This window comes from Trichosurus vulpecula, chromosome 6 (genome assembly GCF_011100635.1).
Source record: "Trichosurus vulpecula isolate mTriVul1 chromosome 6, mTriVul1.pri, whole genome shotgun sequence".
NCBI lineage: Eukaryota > Metazoa > Chordata > Mammalia > Diprotodontia > Phalangeridae > Trichosurus > Trichosurus vulpecula.
In genome coordinates this window covers 69,598,228-69,622,317 of record NC_050578.1, presented here as the reverse complement: position 1 = coordinate 69,622,317, position 24,090 = coordinate 69,598,228, and the positions used below count along the sequence as shown (strand labels likewise).

The 24,090-nt window shown below is 37.4% G+C and overlaps 1 protein-coding gene across 2 annotated transcripts in view; it reads left to right on the top strand.

Moving 5' to 3' along the window:
• Positions 1-4,546: 4,546 nt before the first annotated feature.
• AFF1 (AF4/FMR2 family member 1) overlaps positions 4,547-24,090 on the top strand; it is a 135,798-nt gene continuing 116,254 nt past the window's right edge. For both annotated transcript variants that reach the window (XM_036762792.1, XM_036762791.1), the window contains exon 1: positions 4,547-5,016. In XM_036762792.1, the coding sequence (XP_036618687.1) occupies positions 4,988-5,016 (29 nt within the window). In that variant the 5' untranslated portion in view covers positions 4,547-4,987. The remainder of the gene's footprint in view (positions 5,017-24,090) is intronic.

Below are 24,090 nucleotides of genomic sequence, written 5' to 3'. Positions count from 1 at the left end.
TGATATTTGACATATACATGTATATATATGCATATATATATATTTTTTAATCCTTCCCTGGTTTAAGCATTTATCTCATAAAAGAATACTGATGAGTGTTTTCTTTCTCAATTTTTGAGAATAATTTGTATAGTAGCAGTGTTTGATAGAATTCTCCTTTGAATCCCTCAGGACCAGGAATTTATTTTCTTTGGTAGTTGCTTTACAGCTAGTCTGTAAAGAAGTCTGTTTACAGAAGTCTTTTGCCTTTTCTGAGATTGGGTTCTTTAAGAACTTGATTTTATCTTCTGGTGGCTTTGGTATTTTTAAAAAAAATAAAATTTCCCCTGCCTTCAAGGAGCTTACAATTTAATGGGGGAAGACTGAAAAGGGTGGTGGAGAGTGGAAGGAGAAGGTACCTGGGACAGAAGCATGATGAAGAAATCCAAAGGAGTGCAGCTCTCTAGGACATGAAGAGATGGCCACCCTTATACTCTCCTTAAAAGGAGACTTTGGGAGGAGCCCTTGTACTCTCCTTAAAAGGAGACTTTGAAAGGAACTCATCACACCATCCAGTTAGAGGAGATCCAGAGGCAAAGGGTTCTGGTAGGGTATGAATACCAAGGTTGATGATCTTGCAGAATGATGAAGTTCCTGGGGCCATGATGTAGAAGTCCAGTGGAGTATAGCCAGGTAAGAAATTGAGATGGTTTATTACAAGGGATACCTTCTAGGGTAGAAGAAAGGAGGTGCATTGGAAAATGTACATAATAAAAAAACAAATGATATCAATAAAATTACTTTTAATTAGTGAATATCAAGGGCCAGTTTTTGACAGTATGCTAGATTTAGAGTAAAAATCTCAAATCAGATCATAGCTCTTATCATTTTATTAGTCCCATAATCTTGGGTTTTTTTGTTTTTTTGTTTTTTGCTTTTTGAGGCAGTCGGGGTTAAGTGATTTGCCAAGGATCATACAGCTAGTAAGTGTCTGAGGCTGGATTTGAACTCAGGTCCTTCTGACTCCAGGGTTGGTGCTCTATCTACTACACCACCTATCTGCCCATCCCATAATCTTGTTAGCTAGGTGGTGCAGTAGACAGGGTGCTCAGCCTGGAGTCAGAAAGACTAATCTTCCTGAGTTGAAATTCAGCTTCAGATTCTAGTTGTGTGACCCTGGGCAAGTCACTTAGGCCTGTTTGCCTCAGTTTCTTCATCTGTAAAAATGTGCAGGAGAGGAAAATGGCAAACCACTCCAGTATCTTTGCCAAGAAAATCCCAAATGGGGTCACAAAGAGTTACACACAACTGAAATGACTAAACAAAAAATCTTGTATAAGTCATTTATTCTGGACTCTATTAATTGAGGGCATTGGAGTAGATGATCTCTAATTCAGTTCATTTAGTGTCTACTATGGGCAAGGCACTACTCGAGAAAGACAAAAATGAAAATAGTCCCAGCCTTCAAGGAACTTGTGTTTTAGTGTGGGGAAATAGCAAGAGCCTATAACAACATGTACTTAGTAAATCTGAATAACTTGTGTGTGTGTGTGTGTGTGTGTGTGTGTGTGTGTGTGTGTGTGTGTAAGAGGAAGTATAAACAGCTGGGATCAGCTATAAGTGTTTACTGTAGGGTTTGTCACTTGAGATGAAGCTTTAGTGTAGCCAAGAGCAGGAGGTGAGGAAGAGAATGCCTTCCAGGAAAGGGAGACAATCTCTCTCTCTGTCTTCCAGTTTTGCATCACCAACTGCCTTTGCGACATCTCAATTTGGATTTGCAGCATCCGAACTTGTCCCCAAACACCTCATCCTCCCTTATTCCCCCTCCCCTTATATATCCATTACATTGCCAAATCTTGATACTTCTATCTTTCACAAGATTTCATATTTTTATATATATATATATATATATGTATATATGTATATGTTTGTGTGTCAGTGTATACATACATACATACATATATATATATATATTCTCTTCTTTCTGTTTCTATAACCCCCACCCTTGAGACCCATTTCCCTGCCTCAAGTCTTTCCCCCATTACAATCCAGCTTTCACTTAGCTGCCAAAGTGATTTTCCATCTGTGTCAAATTCCTATGGCTCTGGCTTCTTTCTTACCTTCAGGCTGAAATATAACCCCCTTTGTCATTTAATGCTCACTCTTCTCTACCACTGCTATACTGCCCTCAACTGTCCTTCCTCCCTTGGGACCATCCAGTTCTTATCTCTGTCCTTTGCCCTGGCTGGCTGCTGCTCCACCTCCCCCCCCCCCCCCAGCCGCAGCCTGGAATTCTCCTTCTTCTTACCTAGGTCTCATCGTTTTCCTGATTCCTTTTAAGACTCAGCTCGATTCTCACCTTCTAAGAGAGGTTTTTTCTGGCTCCCTTAGCTCCTAGAGCTTTTGTGTTTCCTATTGCCTTCCATCTGCTTTGTAGTTATCTCATAAGTCATTATCTACATGTTTTCTCTCCCGGTTGAGTCTGAGCTCCTTGAGGGCAGGGACTGTTTTTGTCTTTTTTTCTCCTATCACTTACTATGGTAATATGTTTGCCCTGCACTTACCATATGGTAATTGTCTGGAACATAATAAGCAGGGCCATTTTTGTCTGGAAAATAACGTATGTGCTGAAAAATGTGAAAGAACTTTGTAAATCAGCTTTGAGCCAGACTATGGAAAGATCGAAATGTGAAACAGGATTTTCTCTTTTTGTCCTGGAGACAGTAGTTTATTGAACAGGAGAGTGTCACGGCCACGTCAATCCTGAGGTTTTGGAAGATCGTTTTGGCAGCTGTGTGGAGGATGAATTGGACAGGGCAGACTCGAGGCAGGAAGGTCAATTAGGAGACAATTGTGATAGTGCAGAGGAGAGATGATGAAGGCCTGATGTTGAGTAAGTGGAGAGAAGGGAAATGTATTTAAGGGATATTGTGGAGAGAGAAAGGACATTTAGAAACTGACTGGGTAGGGGCACCTAAATGGTGCAGTGCGCAGAGGTCCGCGTTTGAAGTTAGTAAGACCTGAGATTGGATTTTGCCTGGATATAGCTGTGTGACCTTGGACAAGTCACTTAACTTCTCAGTCTCTCCTGTAAAATGAGGATAATTATAGCACCTATCTCCCAGTGTTATTGTGAGGATTAAATGAAATAAAATATGTAAAGTGCTGTGAAAGCCCTAAAACTATATAAATGCTCGATGTTATTATAATTTTTATACTGAAGGTTGAGTCAGGGATGATACTGAGGTTCAGAACCTGGATGACTGAAAGGATGGTAGTGTTCAGAAGAGAAATCAGGAAGTTAAGAAAAGAGATACTTTTGGGGGGGAATTAGAATGTCCTCCAAACTAGCACATTTTGGATATGTCTTTGGGAAATCCAGATGTCTAGGTGACAGTTGGTGTCGGGGAAACTGGAACTCATACTCTGAGGGCTGACTATGTAAATGTTAGGAGTCATCTACCTAGTTATGATAATTAAACTCTTGGGAATCCGTGTGATCACCCTGAGAGAGTGAATGTATATATTCTTTCCAGCTCTAAATTCTTTGGTCCTACATTTATGAATTATAGAATAACAAGTCAGTTTCATATCAAATGGTGCATGGAATAATTTTACAATTCCACATAATTTGGCTTCGTGCTTTCAGGTTATTGAACAATATTTTTTTCATCCATATCTGTATTTTCATTGGCATAAACTGTCACTGAGCAGTCTCTTTCAATCAGTGCAAATGTGAGGAGTTTAGAAGTTAGATAATTTGTTTAGGTTTACACTTAGTATATACCAGAGGCTGACTTGAACCCAGTTTTTCCCCCGCTTTCAAGTCACTAGGTCACCCAGCCTTGAAGCTAGAGCCTGGAGGGGGAGTAGTATCCTTAAGAGAGAGTGGGAGGGAAGTCCTATAACACAACACAAGCTGTTAGTAGCACGGTATGGTATTGCAACATTTAGCAACAGTAACTCAGTCCATTTATTAGTAAATATAAAGTGGCACTTAACTGTAATACAAACAAGGATATTTGTGTTGGTGTTATCTCCCATGATGTTTCAGAAATACTTTGAGGTTCCGGGACCTTTTTCTTTTGAAAAAGCACAAAATAAATGCCAAACGAATCAAATAAAACGAAAGTGGAAAGGAAATGCAGTACTCCCACATTTCCTCGTTGTGCAAGTCATAATTGTCCTCCAAAGATTTCCTTTCATGAGTAATTTCCATTCTCTCTTTCCCCAGTTGTTCCTACGACGTGCATCGGGAGTGCTGGGGAGCAGCAGCAGGGCACTCTGTTCCAGGGATGCCAGTTTCTACTTTGTTAGGCATCTGGCAAACGATCACTCTGCAGGCGGGTCTCTGGCAGCTCTCCGGCCCCTGCGCTTCAGCACCTCCTCCTTGATAGGCTGGCCACCCTGGCTTGTATTTTTTTTTCTATCCAATCCTCCTCTTTTTCTGGCCTTAATAGGCTAACATGCCCAATTAAGGAGGTGGACTGTACCACAAGAATCTTCTTGGAAGGGGTTTGTTTTTTTTTTTTTTAATCTACGCAATCCAGCAATTTTCTTTTGCCCAGGGAATGATTTCTTCCCTTCCTCCTTTTTCAGTTTGGTTTTTTGCTTTGAGTTGCTGGCCAGTGAGTTTCCTTAGCTGCATTTCTTTCCTTTCCAGCATTTTTGCCCCGCTTGATATTAAATGCTTTAAATTCCGGAGCTTAAAAAGGAACTCCCTGAGCCTAGGAAAGTGAGGCAAACTTGCTGAAACCCAGAGTGCCCGGATGTCTATCAGAATTCATGTAATCCCAAACTGAACTAAAGGCTTAGTTTAGGAAACTGGAGTCTCTGGGAACAGGTAGGAAAGTGACTTTTTTTTTTTTTTTTTTTGTAAAGAGAGTGCAGTGTATAAGGGAGATAGGAAGCAGACATCCACTGACTCACTCTCAACAAATGCTGAAGGAGATTTTGGCTGGAGGGTCAGCCAGATGAGAGGGTTGATGGACTGCAGACTTTTTGCTTTATGAACTTAATTATGGCTTCCCCGTCAAGGTAAGGAAAGCACAGGGAGAAACTTTTTTTTAAACTAAGGCCTGGGGGTTGGAACGTTTGTTGTTAAAAGGGTAGGGAAAGAAAAGCAGTAAGTAGCTTTTCCATTGCTTTTCTCATCATTTTTCATGTTAATGTCTTTATTTTTTACCCCCAGTCTCAAAATAGTTTTCTTTATTGTTACTCCGGGTGCATGTAATCTAGTAAGGAAGGAAATAATGTATTGATTTGCATGAAAAATGAAGATTGAAATTTGTTTTGGAAGAGAGTGGGAATTGTTTGGAGTAAAATTATTTATGTGATTATCTGTTTCTAAACTGTTGGTCAGTCTTTTTGTGTACCCTTGCTTCTTGTATCACCATTTGTGATTTTTAGGTGAGTTAAATTAGGGTTAAGTAAAATAGAGTTCATGTTTGATAAGGTATTTGGAAACTTGCCAGATGTTACTCAGGATTTTGCTAATAAAATGTATAGTTTTGTATCAAATGGCTGTGAGTGAAACTTCAGAGTTGGGAAAGACTGGAGATGGACTTCGAATCGGGAAGGGGAGAGAATAATTAACTACATTTGTTGTCACTGGACCTGGGTTTGTTGTTGTCTGGTTGATATCAAGAAAGTAGTTAATTACGTTGAAATTCAAACTGCCCTGTGGTGTTTTCACTTTCTTCTGACCGCTACTACTTCCAGAGATACTTCAAATGAGCAAAGTAGACATTTGCTTTTAACTCCTTGAATGTATTAGAAAACAGGGCAAGCTCTCATCCCAGGACTCCATTTCTGAAAAGTGAAAAGAGAAACAGGTCTCCAGCTGAAGTTTTAAGTGCCCTACCTATTTTGGTGTGGTCTGTAGACTAAGCCTGTCATGGATTGGGGGAAAAAAAAAGCATAGTATATGATGATAGAAAATATTGTGGTAATATACAGGTAATTCCCAAAAGGTTATCTCCATCAATGCAGATTAACACCTCTGCAGTTTATACAGACTTAGAGAATTACTCAGACTTCTGAGTTCCTAGCCAGGATCTTGTGGCCAGTACCTGTCAGAGGTCTGAGTTGAACTCAGATCTTCTTGGCTCCATGGCTAAATTCTGTCCACTGCTACCCTTCAGGGATAAGAAGCACTAGAAACTTGGATTTGAGCTGATCCACCAATTTCACTCACTGGTTTTGACTTTTTCGCCTAGTGGCAAAAGTGGCTGAGAAGGAAAGGCTGAGTACTTATAGAAGAAATCTATTTTTCCTCCTCCATTCCTGCTAGAATTCCTCAGCTCTGTGATTTAGAGTCTGCAGAGAAGTTTCAGAGTATCTCCAGCTGTTCTAGATTGCTCCTCATTATGTCCTGGAACCCCAGAGGGGATAAGGGTAGACTTGCTTGTGATGAACAGATTTCATGCTCCTTGCACACAGACCTAACACTGCTAGTGCCAGTGCGAAACATTTTATCATACTTATGCACTGAGAAAGGAGTGTGCAGGATGATTTCAGATCATTTTTGAATTTCAAGCAAATCTTATAACTAATGCAGTGTTGCATTAGATTTACAAGTTCTGGGCTAATTAAGAGTCATAGGATTTGGGGAATCATAGAACAACTTTACTGTGTACCACACACCACATTTTCCACTCCTTTTCACTCATCTTCCATTTAGATTATGTTGGCCTCCTTTATCCTTGGTTGTGAGATGGTTTAGAGACGTGTTTGTAGGATTTGGAGTCAGCCACGCCCAACTGCCTATTCCTGTGACCCATGGCAGGTCACTTAAACTCTCTTTCCTTATCCGTAAAGTGAAGAGGTGGAGTGGGGTGGACTAGATGTCATCTAATATTCAATTCTAAGTCTTATGATCCCTGGGGATTTATGAGTCAGATTCCTTCTATCTTACAGGACCCATGGGTGGGAAACCTGCAGATTTGTTCTGTGAGGTTCGGATTGCTGTACTTGAGGACCTAGAGGGCTACTTGTGGTTCCCCCACAGATTCCCCACCCCATTCCATGAACTAGGAGAAAACTTGACTTGATTTTCTGGTGGTAGAGCCTGAAGGTAAATTAAATTGGATTCTTGTAGCACTGAGGAAGGGGGCACCTAGGTGGCCCAGTGCATAGTGTCTGGTCTGGAGTCAGGAAGAATGGAGTTCAAATTTGACCTCAGATACTTACTAGCCATGTAACCCTGGGCAAGTCACTTAATCCTATTTGCCTCAGCTTTCTCATCTATAAAATGAGCTGGAGAAGGAAATGGCAAAGCACTCCAGTATCTCTGCCTAGAAAACCCCAAATGGGGTTACAGAGAGTTGGACGTGACTGAAAAATGACTGAACCACAACAGCACTGTTGAATGTCCTGTGTCATACTGTATATTGTAGGGGGGCCTGGTAGACTTTTTGCCCACTGGACATTGGTATAAGGGAGCAAATGAGTATTAAGATTGGATTGGGATCATATACATTGAAACATATGCAAAACCTGCTAACCTGCATTGTCATACTTAAAATATGTGTCTCCTGTAAATGGAAAGAATTTCGGCAGAGTGACAGAATGAACCTTTTTCAGAATTAAAGATGGGAGAAGTTATTTGTAGGATGAGTGCATTTAATGGTAGAAAAGAGTACTAAGGATTATCTTCAGGTTTGTTATACTGCTCACTGTGCCTTTTAACATTAAATTTTCCGTAATCTACCACCCAACTCCACAATTAGATTATGTTGTATGAGGGAAGAGACCACATCTCACATTGTATTACTTTGTGTCTCCAGGGAGCCAAGGGAGGCTAAATTACATCATTTCTCTCAAATCTAAAAGTACAGAGTGTTTTCCTTTATATAGGAGAGAAGATAAAATGAAGAAAATGTGAATGGGTTTTTTTTTAATGGTTTTTCATTATGTGTTTTTAAAGATATTTCATATGTGGTTTATTTTCCATTCTCTTGAATGGTTGGTTACCCAGCTATGTGACTTTGAAAATTCAGAGTCAGGTAAGGCATGACATACATTATTTTAAACTTTCAGAAATTTTTGTCAACTTTTCCGGTGCTTGCTCTTAGAAAGTAGGCCTGCTTTCTGCAAGTGTGAGACTTCCAAGATGGTCCTGTGGTCCAATTAAATAAGAACAATTTTTAAAACTTGTACTTTCTTGATTATAATTGCAATTGGTTTCATCTTTGAAACTGGGAAAATTAGTGTTTTATTATGGAAATAACATAATGGTCATGTTTTCTTCTGGTGAAAATCAATGAAGTTTTTTGTGTGTGTTTTTAAATCAAGTTAGAGAAAGTCGAATGAGAGAGTCTTAACATGACACATTTGTGTTTTTTCGGGGGGGGATAAGCATGCTTTGGACTGAGTCAGCTCTGTAGGGAATGTTGTTGGTGAATATTGCTTGGAAATGTGAATGCTTTGTTCTGTTCTGTCTCCCTTCCCCCTTCCCTATTGGAGAGCCAGCCCTATCTATGAGAAAGGCTACATACCTTTTACTCAACTGTATTAAAAAGTCATGATTTTATGTATGCATTTTTTTTTAAAACCAGAGACGCTTGTCTTTTGATGGTAATTTTGCATAGTCAGCTTCTTTTTGTAGTAGCCATCTCTGCTTTTGCCTGTTTTCTTAAATCAAGTTTTCTTATTTAGGAGAATTACATCTGGGGACTCTGTGCGTGAGGATAGGTTCTGTTCCTTCCTAACTTCCCAGGTTTACTGCTTTTAAGCTGGAGGTGATTTCTTCAAGAGGTTGGCAGTTTTCCTCTGGTAATGACTTCCCAGAGTTAGTCTGTAGTTTACTGATAATTTTAAAATCACTGAAATCACAAAGAGGAGAATTGTTCCTAAGATACTGTTATTAATCTCCAGAACTTGAGGATCTTGCTACATGGAGGAGAGCATTCTGCTCACCAAAAGCAGGACCAATGTTTTATAAGCCATGCATTCTTCTGTTTCATCTTAAGGAATTCAAGGTGATAGAGCTACTGATCTGTGATAATTAAAAGGAATAATGGGGAAGAATAATGTTGAAAGTAAAAGGATTAGGGAAGCAATGAGCAAGCTAGTGATTTTGCAGCATAGTAATTTATATAACATTTTGACTCTATGCTTACATTTCCTCTTTTGACATAAATTGAAGATGTACATGAGCACTATTTGCAATTTATATTTATTTTCACTTTACAGAGAAGTCTCTTGGTTAATTGTAACTTGAGGTAGGACTAAGACTTTGGTCTCTTCCCAACTGTTGGGTTTCTTTTAGTGAATTATGAGTAAATTTTTATTAGCCTTGTATGTGGGAATACCCTTTAAGTACAGGTAATGAAGGTGACATCAGAGACTACTACCTACCTGTTTTTTAAAGATCACCTGTTCTGTAGTCATTGGCAGTTGGAATTTAGCGTGTAGGTGGTTTTAAAAAAAAAAATCTTAATTTTATGTTTACTTTGGATTGAAGGGTGTTTTCCTCATTGAGGAGAAGGAAATCCTATACTTTGGACTTGCTTGATTTGGAGTTCATAGTTTTCTGTGATTAAAAGAAGATAATCCTTTATTTCTCAGTTACTTTAACAATAAAAACAAGAATTGTTGGGTTTATTAATCTCTTCAGTGCTTGGAAGAATAAATACAAAACTTGAATTCAGTTCAATTTAATAAGCATTTGAGAAGTGGCCATAATGTGCTAGGCATTTTGCTACTTACCAGGCCTAAAAAGATAAAAATGAAAGCCCTTACTTTTTCAAGGAGAAATAAGTACAGAGAATAAGTACAAATAGCAACATCTAAGTTCCTTCCACATGCAAGGTGATGGGGATACAATATTAAAAAATGAAACACTCCAATTACAAAGTAATTTGTGGGGAGGGAGTTGAATTAGCAATTTGAAGGGACTTTGGGAATGGTAGTTTTAGGAAGTAGAATTTGGGTTTAACAAAAGGATTTCCAGAAGCAACCTGGAGAGACCCCTTGGAGATACCCCAAGGCCTATCCTTCCTTGACTGTCTTCCCCTCCCCCCGTCCGCCATACCCATTAGTTTTATTTATCTTGTAAGCATTTTGTATCTACTTAGTCCCCACCCATTGTAGAGTATAAGTTGCTTGTGGGCCAGGACTTTCATTTTTCTCTTTGGAGTCCCAGCCTCGGTTCTGACATTTACATTGATGGGTAGATCAGTGTTTGAACCCAAGGAGTGAATAAATTCAATCTGTGAGATTTGAATTTCTTAATCTGTATAATGAATGTTTAGGGTCATGACCTCTGAATCTTCAATCAGACGTAAAACCCTTTGAAAGCTATGAGCTTGCACTTCCGGATCTATATAAATCTAATTACTTAACCATCTAAAAATGAAGTAATTAGAGGAGAACTTGAAAAGTTTCAGATGATCTTTCCTAATAAATCCAGTTAGCTGGTAGCATTTTAACTTTACTAAGGATGGTTAGCTTATTTTATTGTAGACAGAATGTACATGAAAAGGATGCTGGATTTTTAGTCCAAAGACCTTGATTCAAATCTTGCCTTGGTCCCTTAACTCTTTTGTAACTTTGGAAGCCTTTAACTTCTCTGAACCTCATTTCTTTATCGGTAAAATGGTGGGCTTGGTCTACATCAGGGCTGTCCAAAATGTGGCCGCGGATTGATTTGTGCATCCTGCCTACAAGAATAGAAATTTACATAAATGCTTAGGAAATGAAGGCGAGCTACCTCAGAGCTCTCCCTAAAATGGCAAATCAAAATATATTGTCTATTGTTTCGATAAAAACCTAAGGTTGTACAGCCCTGGTCTACATCAGTGGTGTCAAACTCAAATAGAAATGGGACCACAAATCCCTACAGAAAGATCTTTTTGGACCCCTAGGTTGCCTTAGTTGTAAGATGTAGTATTATCTGTGTTTAATTGTCTTTTTATTAATTTTGTTAAATATTGCCTATTAATGGTTTAATCTACTTCCATTGCATTTATGTTGGTCACATGCACCTATTGTGCATGACACTTCTGGTCTATATGACCTCTAAGGAGGGCGTGCCCCTTCGTTTCAATCTATAAATTCAGTCAAAATAATAACGAATGTTTTATCATTCCTGTGAATCATTCAAATCTCTTAGTTTCATTTTCACTTAAGGTTAAGATTTTAGGGTTAATGGTTGAGGATCAAGAGTTTTGCCTTTTCCTGCTATTTGTTTACTGGGTGGGAGGTTACTTCAGTTTTCTGGGCTGTGATTTATGATGTTAATAATTATACTAATGGAACAATTACAATTAGATATTAAAGCTGATAAATTTTCGGTTGTCTTTTTTTTCTGATGATTGTAATTTATCTTTTTTTCCCATGCTTTTTCCTTCCCTGAAAAGTACTTTCCTGTGGTATTTTCTGTTTTTCATTTTCCATTTTAACTTAACCTGTTTAATCTCCTATCTGGCACCTTAAAAGTCTCTTTTTCAAAGTAGTCATTTGGAATTAAACTTTTTTTAAAAACTTTTTATAAACAAAAGATGACCTCTTCCACAGATAGAATAGGATGTTAGATTATTTTGTTTCTTATATTGCTTTTTTTCTAACTCATAGAACTTGTTTATAATTAAAATTTATTCATTTGTTTCATTTTAGTAATGTTCTTTCCCTTATATTTGTAGATCTGTACTGGCTACCAGGAAACTTTTAACTGTAGATTCCTCCTGCCAAGTTAGATTTTCTATTTCTTCTATTCCTGGCTTGGGTGTATTTATCTCTTTACTTTCTGTTTTCACTTTACTTCCTACATCCAAAATGACCCTTGCTTTCTTGGTAGGAATACCTAATGTTGGTTCAGCCTAGATAAAAGTTCCCAAATAAAAGAAAAAGAAAGTTTGAGACAGGTATTTTTAGGCCCTCCCAATGTTTATTCAATTGTATTGTATTGGCCTCTGTACAGTTTTTCCAATTAGAGGAACTGTCTAAGATAGTATCTTTCTTAGGAACAGAATGCTACCACTCGAGCTTTATTTTTCTCTTTCATTTTATTATATAGAAACCATTGTTGTGAGTCATCATAGTTACTTCCCCTAACAAAATACTGACTCATAATTTATTAGAGCAGTTATACTTTTTTAGTTAGATGAAAATCTTGGTCAAGAAATCAGGTCAGTCAGTGTCTGCCTTCTCCACAATTTCTGGAATTTCTCCTTTTCTTTCGCCACAGCCACAGTTCAGGAAATCCTTTGTTATGTTAGAAATACCGTGGTATTATTTAGTAATGCACCTGGGGGAAAATGTTGTGAGAGATCTTACAAGTTCTTACACCTGACCTTCTTAAGAGGACAGTCTAAATAGAGAAAGTTGTAACTGACAAGCTCAGTCTACTGTTGTGAATTCCAGGGCTATGCATGTAGAAGACTAACATCAGACTCTTTAGATCCTCTAGAAAGCAATGACTGTATTTTGTGTTACAAAATAGGAAAACATAGTAGAGTTTAAAATTTACCTTAATTTTTTTTAATGATCTCGGATCCAAAGAAATGCATGTTGCCTTCCTGGAGCTATGTTCTTTTTCTTACTTAAAGAACAAATACCCCAAAATCCCCCGAAAGAGGGCTAATTTTACTTAAGATTTTTCTTGGCTAGAACAATGTCTTCTTTACCAAAAGATGCCTGAAAATAAAACCCAGTTAAGTTAATGATGTTGCCTCTAGTTTACCGCTTTCTTTCTCCAAGTGATTGGCTACATTTGTGAATTATGTATGATTTAATGAAATGTTTTTAGAGCTTGTGAAATGATAGTTTATAGCTGTATCATCATTATTTTATTGCACAGTTGTGCTGTTATTGAATATTAAATAATAAAATCAAAGGATAACATTACAGGGAACTGAATATTTGAATTAGAGCAAATGGTATTTCCCCATAATAAAATTAAGGAACTGGTCTCAGGAATGTGGGTGTTGCAACTTTTCAATTCTTGGAACTTTGTTTACAGGAAATTATTTGTCCTTTCAAAAGCAAAGCTGCAAATTCAAGTATAAGGCAGTGCTCTGGGATTGCCCTCTGCAATATAATTAAATTTCAATTTTTTTGCATGCATTTTTGTGGTAACAAGACTGTAAGATTACACATGGTTTTGGGCCTGGGTAATAGGGATATAACATGGTTGATTTTCTAATTTTGCAAGCAGATTTGTTTCCTTTCTGGAAATATTTATTTTCTCCAACAGAATAGAAGGTGTGTGTATGATATTTTTTACTGGGTATGTTTCTGGATGGTTGTGTGTAAAATGAATCATATTTTCCTGTTTTGTATTTTAACTTCAATCAATCAAAACTGTCTGCTATAAGCCTAGCAGTGTGTTGTTTATATGTATATTTGCCTTGGTTGGGGAAAGGTGGTAAGAGGAGGGAAGAAAATACCTGTACACATAATTTTAGAAATCCTTTACCTTCTTTTGTGATCTTCAGCTCACAAGTTAACAATTTAGAATGCACATTTACAAGTATTCTAGCCTGTTTGTAAAGTAGAAGGTGGAAATTACCCAAATGTAGGAAAAAACTTTATTTGAAAGTTTTAAAAAATCTTATTTAGTGTAAAAAAAAAAGGCAATCCAAGAACTTTGAGTTTACAGCCAGTAAGTTTAATCAGTTGATTGTTGAAGTCCTCACATTAAGAATAAGCTTAACATAGTATGGTTAGTACTTTTTCTACTCCTTTATACTGCCTATTCTCACTTTACCTCCTGTGTTTAATTTCATTTTCCTTATTTCAAAAATAAAAATCATAAGACTTATACTATCTCCATTCATAGGGATCATAAGAACAGCATTTATTACAGTTTGCTTTTAAGAAGGCTGTATCTGCTCCAAAGCACAATAGCCATGGGGTACCAGATTGTATTTGTCCACTAGAATAAATCACCGATACTCCCTTTTCCTCCATTGGCCTTCCCCTACTGCAGTCCAAAAATTAACCACCAAGACATTGCATTCCAGGTCTCCTGATTATGCCAGATGTCTTGGACCAGGCCAGGGATTCAGGGTTGGGATTGGATCGCTGTGAAACTTTATTCATAGACCATAAAATTCATTAAAATAACTTTAGGACCTCCCCATGGCTGAGACTACTCAAAAACTCTTTCTAGCTAGAAAGCTAGATTCTGGAATGGTGTTGTGGCCCCAACCTTCTCTCTCCCCGTCCCCTCCCCCCCCCAGTACCTCTACCTCCACTAGGAGGGAGGGATTTAAGAAGAACATTGTTCTTGTTGACTTGGGCAAACCCATGTGGTCCTGTCTCAAGGCAGCCATGAATATAGCCAAAAATAAGAGAAGGCTGAGAAATCACAGTGGAAATTTCACAAATTTCACAAAGTTAGAAATCTTTCTCTATGTAGGAATTGATCACCTAGAGGCACAAAATCTATAAAATATTTGAAACATTTTGAAACTGACAAAATATTTATGATAGGACTGGGAGTTTTTTTCTTTTTTCCTTTTAAAGTGTTGGGGAGGTGTAGAAGGAAAGAAGAAATCATATTTTCATGTTTATTTTCTCTCATCCATTCTATGAACTCAGTTATCAAGTGTTCATATTTGTCATCTTGGGGTTCTTCAAGGTCTTTGTGTCCCTCCATAAAATGTAGTTTTGTGGTGTAATTATACTTCTAAGGCTTATATAGGAAGAAGAGATAGTTCACGAACTGAGTGTTGAGCATTGAATATACTGTAAGATGTGGTTCATATATTGGTTAGCTTTGCCAAACTGCCATCTTTATCTCTCTTTTTAACAATTGTGATAAAGCATGGCTGGAAGTGAATGGAAATGAATGGAAATGAAGATGTAAAAAAAAATATATAAAAGTTTAGGAAATATATTAGAATTAAGATCCTCCGTATACCTATGTAGTATACCAATCAGAATATTTAAATTCAACTAGCTTTATTACAGCCTATCTATACAAACTAATGATTGTTTAAATTTCAATTTAGAATACTCCTAAGTACCAGCTATTTCTACTGCACAAATAATTTAGATAAGCAGCTAGATTGCTCAGTGGTTAGAGCAGTAGGCCTGGAGTCAGGAAGACCTGAGTTCAAATGTGGCTTTAGATAATTACTAGCGGTGTGACCCTGGGCAAGTCACTTAACCCTCATCCTGTTAAATGAGCTGGAACAGGAAGTGGCAAACCACTCTAATGTCTCTGCCAAGAAAATCCCGAAAGGGGTCACAAAGAGTTGGAAACAACTGAACAACAACAAAAAATTTAGAAATTGTTCTTTTCAATTTTCGGGATTTTTTACAGTCACTCATGGTTTCAACTTTTTAAAATTAAAATCAGTAGCTCGAAAGAAATGATTATATCTTTCTGCAGAATCCCTTTCATTACATATGTGTATATTGAGAATGTACTGATATATTTGTCTTTCCAGTTGAAATGCCAAAGAAAACTGTCAATTTTCAAACTGATAATTGTTCTAAGTTTTAAGTCGGTTGCAGCAAAGTTTAAGTTTTACTGGATTTGGACTTGAATTGCGAACCTGCCATTTTTAATTTTTCTAAGGTTTTGATAATTTCTGATTTTCCTTTTTAAAAATATTTTTATTTTCAGTTTTCAGCACTAACTTTTATAAGATTTTGACCTTTATATTTTCTTCATATTTTCTTTTAACCCTGCAAAATGAAGCTTGTAGCAACATATATGTGTGTGTGTGTGTGTGTGTGTGTGTGTGTGTGTGTATGTATATATAGTATTTTTATTTTAAACTTTAAAATGAACTTATATGATTGTTAATATGATTATTTTTTAAAGGCTAGTGCTGTAATATGAACAGGAACATTGAGATGAATGTGTAGAAAAGTACTTTTAGTATTCCATATTAGTTTAAAACTATTTAAGAGGTTAAATTTCCACAGTCATGCACATCAAGATAAATGAAGGATTACAGAGTAGAGATTGGGTTTAGGACAGTGATTGAATAGAATCACTAAAATCTGTTTTGGTGATCCATAGCAGGAGCAGTAGGTGAAACCCTCTTGTGGTGGTACAGTAGTTTCTATGGCCAATAAAAAGTCCCAGCCATGTGCACTGTCCCCCTTTCAGACTTGGTGGGTGCAATAGACCATAGTCTGCCTGATGACTCACTAACCACATTTTCAGATGGAGATACATGGGGCTGATTCCAGAGTTTGAGGACAAAGTAAATCCCCTTTGTTAAATGTTCAGTGACTCATGATGCCTCATTTTGTCCCAACATTGAATCTGAACTGAGGGTGTAGCTTTAGAACCACTCTAGTCTACAACACCCTTTGTACAAGTTAAGCTAATTTTGCTTTAAAAGGTGTTGAAAACATCCGTGAGCCTTGGTTGGCTCTGAGAAAGTAGAGGTTCAAGCTGCAGATATCACTTTCTGGTCTCCTGTGTACAAAGTGGCCAGAAGCTGCTAAGTGTCCTCACTGCTGCTGATTGTTCAATGTCCTTCTCCTGCTATGACTAATTAAATCTCTTTTTGTTAATAGTTGATTGATTTATTTGTTAACAGTTGATTGATTTATGCATGTTTCATCTTGATCCAATATTTAACTATGAAGGGACTGTCTTGAGTGGAACCAAACTGGAACAAGGTCTTAGGTATGTTAGTGGACTGAACTACAAGACATTTTTATATTCTTTCTCCATACAAGTTTAAAAAACCTTGTTACAATAATTAGCTCTTTTTGAGTCTAGGGCAGTGTAATGGCCCCTCAGGGTAACATGGCCCCTTTCTCTGCTGCTTTGGGGAGTTTATTTTAGGTGAAGAGTTAAGAGAACAATCACGATCACTCTAACCTTCTACTTAGGAAAATATAAGCAGAGGTTTGGCGTTCTGCCTCAGTCTTCATTTATATTTATCCCTAGTTTACCCTTGGGCTCTTTATGGTTGAAGCAAAATTTAGATTACCAGAAACATCTTGGGTAATGAAGTAGCAAATTATATTGCAGTATATATCAGATGGTACCTGGAGGGGTAGTTGAGGAAAGAACAGACCTTCTTCCCTTACTCATTGATCCATGATTCCATTCATTAGAGAATCCCCTCCATTAATGCTCATGGCGTCCCATTTTGTTTGTTTCTTGCCTATGTTCTAAACATTTGCCATAGCAAGGCAACCTAGGGTGCTTGGGGCCATGGTTGTTTTTTTTTAAAAAAAAAAATTTACCATCACTTTAAAAATAGTTTTTTATTGATATCTTTCTTTATAACACCCCAAATTCTCCCATATCCTCCCTCTCCCCTCCCAGAGAGCTATCTCATAGAAAAGTTTTTAAAGAAAAAAAGATAATAGAAGAGAAATAGCAAAACTGATCATTATTAACATTGAAAAAGTCTGATAATTGGTGCCATATGCCTTACCAGAGGACCTCCCCACTTTGCAAAGGGGTTGGGGTTGGATTGTCTTCTTTCAAAGACAAAGATCTCTTTTTGTCATTTTGCAGCATCTTCTTTTGCTTGTTTTGAGGATTTTCTTTTCATTTCCATCGTAATTATAGTGTTGTTTTCTTAGCTTACTTCATTTTGCATCAGTTCATGCAGATCTAACCATACTTCTGTATTCACATTCATAGAGCACAGTGAGATCCCATATCCATGTACTACAGTCGTTTTACACGTTCCCAGTCACTACAATTCTTTGCTCTCACAAAAGGCTCATTTCTCTTGATATCTAGAACTAATTTTTTTAAAACTAGTTTTTTTTTCCCCAACGTTCTTTCCACTCAGATTTCCTGAGTATATTTTGAATCTCCATGCAAATTTCTGCCTTCTACTGAGATGATCACCCATCTCTAATTATCTTATCTCTGCAAAAACAATTTCTTTTTTTCACAAGACTTGAGCTTCACTGGCCCCTTTAAAACATTCCTGCTCAACCACAGGTACATTAGTTGTTGAAACATTACTTTGAAGCCTCACCTTTTCCACCTTCCTCATTCTCTTGGGATATTCCTCTTCATTATTTCCTTTTTTTCTTCCTCCTCTACCTCCATCTCAGTGACCCTCACTACAGGCTTATGACTTAAGCAATAAGAGTATGACCAATATTTTACCTTTGGAGAAATTCAGGCTTAAAAAGAGGTAGAATGACTTAGCTGCCCCCTCCCAGTCCTAAACAACCCTTCTCAGGAAAGAAAGGGATGATAGAGGAGTAGAACGGGAGTAGTTGAGACCAAAGCTGATATATAATGTGAGAAGCCAGTGAGAGGTTTTAAATCACATTGGGATGTGGTCAAAATATGTGACCAAATTAGATTGTTTTTATTAGTTTGAATTGATCAAAGGGTGGTTAAGTTGATTAGTAAAGGTTGTAGTAGTCTTAAGTATTCAGTGACGTAGTTATTTGCATGTTCTTACAGTTTTAGTACCATGTGTTGCTCAAGCTGCCTGTGTAAGTAACTCTGTCTCCGGACCTGGATGTCCTCATGGAAAAATATAGAGTGAAAAATAAAGTTTAAAAAGTTCAGATGAAGTGTTTTGTAGAATTCAGAACTGGAAGGTCCACATACTCCATTCTCCTCCTTTTATAGATGAGGAAATTGAAACATGGTGAAGGGGAAGAGTGACTTTCTGTAATGTTAATGGGATCTAAGATCTTCTCCCCCTTCCCTCCATTAATTGGCCTCAGGGAGCCCATTAAAGGAAGCTTGCTTAGGGGAGGCTTGCTTGTAGGAAGGCTTTCATGCCCTTTTGCTAATTTCTAAGGCCCTGAGTCACAAGGGTGATGCTTTCTGGCTCTGAGAAGTGTATATATACTCAGTATTTTGCTTTGGGGGTTTGCTTATGAGAAGGATCTTGTGATTCTCTGGTCATGACTCTGAGTAGCCATATGTTGAGGATCCCCCGCCTCCCCTGCTCAGATGTAAAGGCTCTCTTGATTCAGTGCTGCATGTAAAATTTTTAGCAATATCGCTTTGATTCAGGCAGTTAAGAACCCTCTCTGTTGGTCTTTATGCTAATTTCTTTGCTTGTATTTTCTGTGTATTTTTTCTGCTTGTATTTTCTCTGACATTCAGGGGGCTGACTTTTCCCCTGAACTAGTGAATATAATTAAAGAAGATTGTTGACTCCTTTAAAGTTGCTTTCTTTTAAAAGCAGATCAAAGAACCTGCTAGCAGGCCATGCTGGGGAATGCTAGAGTGCTAGCTGCCACACTTTCCCACGAGTCTGAGAGGTAAATGGTAGAATTGGGATTCACATCCACATCTTCTGACTGTGAGTGCAGGACTTTTGCAACAAAACCTCTGTGGCCCTAAATGATTTCTAGAGTTCCTTCTAGCTCTAAGGTTCCATGACCCTCCTGTCCTAGGGACAGTTTTAGATATAATTTTTTGGGTTTGTTTGTAAATGTGTTTTCCAGAGATTTTAGCATAGCTGTTTTGTAGAAGGAAGATGACATTTGAAAACTATTTTGAAATGGGAAAAAGCAAGGGAATTCATTTCTATCTTGTATAGAAATTAATGGATAACCAGAAAATTTCCCCAAACATAATAAACAATATGTTAAAATTCAAATAGAAAAGCAAGTTGGTTTTAGGAGGATTAAAAGGATAGACACTTCTCAGGAATGTGTGATTTTTAGATGGTTCTTAAGGATACACTTAATTATTCACAACTTCTTTATTTGCCCCAAAGCAGGAGTCCTAGTTTTCAATTCAAACCAACTTCTGCGTTTTCTTTAAGAATGCAGAATTTTTTTTGGTCAGACTCCATATTAGTTTTGTTACGCTTTTGTTGTTTTTGTGATAAAGAATTTTTTTAAAAGGAAGATTTTAGACATGTTTCATTTCTAGAAGGTGTTACATTGCAGTAACTATCAACAAGATGAGACTAACCCTAAATTAGTAATTTAGTAAATTAGTGATGTAAATTAGTCTTAGCTGGAGTAGTGAAGTATTTAGCATTTTAATCCCAGAAACTTTCTGTTCCTTAAACCTAGTCATTGGTTTCCATTCTCTAGAAGACTAGACCCTGCACCTGACACCATCACCTCCGGAAAGAAGAAAGCAAGGCCAGGGTGAGAAGAATAGCCAGACTGGAAAATGATCGTGCTTTCATCATGTTATTCATGGAATTTCTACTATTTCCTGCCTAAAATAGTTGAAAGATTCCTGGATTTGAAAGCAGACGACTTGCCTTTGAATTCTGACTTTGCTAATTGAATGAGTATAATCTTGATTAAACCACTCTCTTTCCTTGAAGAGGGGAGGTGCTTTACTAAATCCTTTTTCTCTACCCCAGTCCCTTAATTCTATTTTAGCCTCAATCTATTTACATGTAGTACAATACTTATTGAATTCAGTAATATGCCTCCCTTAATTAATATTATTAATTTGCATTTGATAGTATTTTAACAACAAAAACCTGTTCAAAGACTTTAACATATCATCTAATTATTTTCCTCATAATACTCTATAAGGTAGATTGAGGCCTCCCTATTTTATATATAAGGTAATGCAAATGATATGACCAGGGTCGTGTAGGAGGTTGTTAGAATTCAGTAGAATTGAATTGGGAAGGAAAAACTTCCTTAGTTTTTCAGAATCCAAATTCTACAAGTCTATCATTAGTTAATAATGGCTAGCGTTTATGTAGTTCTTTAAGGTTTGCAAAGCACTTTATATATGCTGTCTCATTTTTATCCCCACAAGTTAAGTGACTTAGCCAGGGTCATCCAGCTCACAGGTGTCTGAGGTAGAATTCCAACTCAGGTCTTCCTGACTTGAGTCCAGCACAATCTACTGCCCTACTTTGAGAATCCCTCAAAGATTTGTGTGATAGAACTTACTGTCATATAAAGACTATTGGTCATCTTATCATAGAGGATATTACATTTCCAGGAGAGATTATTTTAAAAGTACTCGGTAGGCTAGAGATAAACCTTGCTTGACAGTGTTCTGAATAAAGATTTAATGTCTATTTCAAATTAAGTTAGGAAATGTTATTTCCTTTTTTTCTTAGAAGTATGGGGTTTAATCCACATTTATTTTTCTACAACTTTCTATAAAGTATAGTTTTTCATTTTTAAAATACTTTTTGGTAAAGTGTAGCTTTTTATCTTGATTTAAATCTATCCATATCATTATCAAGGCACAAAAATAAAATAAAAACAGTGTTGACTGGCCTGCTAGTAACCCCAATCTATCAATTGAGTTTTTCTGTTTCTGAAAATGATAGGATTCTGCAAAATGTCCTGCTGTGTCTTAAATGTTCATTTTCAATTATTTTTTAAATTCTTTGATTTTTTTACGTTACTCATTTCCACCCAGTGAAACCTCTTTTGTAACAGAGAAAAAGTTATGCAAAATAAACCTATATTGTGACTTCTGACATTTTCATGCAATATTTCTCCACCGGTAGTCTCCCACATCTCCAAGAAAAGAAGGAGGAAGGTCCATCCTTTCTTCATTGCTTCTCAGGGGCGAACCTTAGTTACTGAAAAATACGTAGCTTTCAGTTTCTTCCTCACAACCCCTGTCCCTGCTTTTACATTGTTGTTGTATGTGCTATTTTCTTAGTCCTCCTTACTTCACTTGACATCGTTTAACATCAGTCTTTGCCTGAATCTCTAAATTCTTGTTATTAGTGAAGTAACATTGCATCATTGTCTACCCCCACCATTTGTTCAGCCAGTTTTCAATTAATAGGCACCCACTTTGTTTCTGTGTTCTTGTTTCCTGTTGTAGAAAATGCTGCTATGAATATTTTGATGGTATTTATCCAACAAGCATGTATCAAGCATCTACTATGTGTTAGACATTGTGTTGGGTGCCCACTCCCCCCCCCCCCCAAAAAAAAAACCCAAAGAAACCTTGCCTGCAATGAGCTTACATTCTATTGAGGAAAGAAGTAAGTCCCCAAAAAGTAAATAGCGAGTGTAAGTTAAATAAATAAAAGGAAGAGAATATGGACTCATTTCATGTAGGAGTCAATCCTAGAGCTGGCACACTTTTTGGGTTCGTCCTTCATTTTCGAAGAGGACCATGATGACATGACTTGCAGTTGATTTTGATTTGAGTGAGGGAGGGCTGTGCTGGGACACTGAGGAGCACAGAAGAAGATTTCAGGCATGGGTCGGTCAGCCTTTGCAGAAGCTTTATGAGAGGAAATGAGGTACCTCTGATTAAAAGTGGCTTGGTTGGTTGGAACATAATTGTACATACAACGTGTATGTAAACACTCACTATCTCTTAAGTTATGAAATAATAAAAGATTATTGTGGCCTTAAACTGGTAATGCATTAATGGTGTAAAAGGGTCCATTCTTACTCTGAAGCTGCACCACCTGACAAGGTGTCAGATACTGTCAGTGTCTTCTAGTTGATATATGATAATATATTCTGAAATATTACAAATCATGCCTAAAAACTACATTTTCTACTTTTTTTTGTCCATTCATGTTTCCTCATTTTAATTCACCTCCTTTCAATGTCCCCTTTTAATTGGTCGGTATGTACCTCATTGCTACTTCTCCATTTTGTACTCTATGATGGTTGGAATTTGCTTTGAGCGGAGGCAATCAGTGGATTCTCCCTATAATTTATGGTTTGTGTTATCCAAGTAGACCTGATGGTCCTTACCTTCCTTGTTTCTTCCACAAAAGGAAGAGTTGTTAAGGACTTGAAATAGGAGTTTATTTTATGCTAGATGTAATAGCAGGTTACTAGGGCTGGGCAGTGACCCAACCAAAACTGTTTTAGGAATATCGCTGTGGAAGCTGAATGGAGGATGAATTGGAAAACGGAGGCAGGAAGGGAAATGAATAGGTCCTGGAGATAGACAGTGAAGACCTGGCCTAGAGTGGTGGTTTTGTGAATGTAGAGAAGAGGATGATGCCTATGAGAGACATGGGCCATTCAACTTGGCAACTGATTGCACATGGGTAGTACTTAGTAAATTCAAGCTAAATTAGCCAGTGGAGAATTTCTTCTTGATTTGTTTATTGGTCATATCACATAGTAAATGAGTGCACTATGTCTAGGGTTATGGGAACTCAATTTAAACCCCTCCTTTGTGCTTTTATACCCCTTTTACTTCAGGCTAGCTACTTCCACTCTCCTATCTCTTGTGCTAAGAGAGGGTGTACTAAATGAGGGAGAGGCTAGGTTGCACCATGGGCCAAGAGCACTGGGCTTAGAATCAAGAAGCCTCATCTTCCTGAGTTCAAATCCAGCCTCACACATGCATTAGCTATGTGTGACCCTGTTTGCCTCAGTTTTCTCATCTGTAAAGTGAGCTGGAGAAACAGAGGTCCACTCCAGTATCTTTGCCAAGAAAAGCCCTTATGGGGCCACGAAAAGTGGGACATGACTGAAATGACTGAACAACGTACTAGATGACCTCTTTTCCAGCTAGAGATCCTGTGATTATGAAGTCAGTAGAAAGTAGAGGCGCAGTATGATGTCTTTTGAATGTAGCTTTCCAAAAGTCTTTAGCTGGGGAAGCTGGGCGAGGGCATTATTTATAATCTTATAAACAAGACAGTTAAGTAGCTCTCTTGCTTTGCTGGGATAAACAGTTTACTAGGCCATCTAACCTGTTGAGGCAGTCAGTTTTATAATAACAGAAAATTCTGTTGAAGAGGGTGTGAGTATGTAATAGCTCTGTTATCCTGTAAAGAAAAAGTCAAGCCAGTTTGCTTTTTCAGAAATCCCAATATTCAGTTAGACACACTTTGAGAAATTTATAGATCTGTCTATATCAGTTTTATGATTTGGGATCATTGATCTAAATTTTGATGAGTCCAGTAGCTTTGGGGGAGAGTTATTTTAGAAAATACTCTCCTTTCTAGGTTTCTGGCTACAGTTGCTAAGAATCCCAGCTGGAGGAGGCCATGGTGACCGAAGCTAGGTGTATTTTTTTAACCTAATTGCCCATATCATCTGGCCCACAGGGTGTGTGTGTGTGTGTTTTCTGGGACTACTTTAGGATTTGGGGTTTAGGGAGTTAGAGCAGTGGTGTCAAAACTGAAATAGAAACAGATACCCGTTGAACCATGTTTTAATTTTAAAAAAAGCACAAGCGAACATTATCTATGTTGTATTGTATTTTTATTTATTTTGTGAAACATTTCTCAATTCTATTTTAATCTATTCAGGTTACACTTGGGA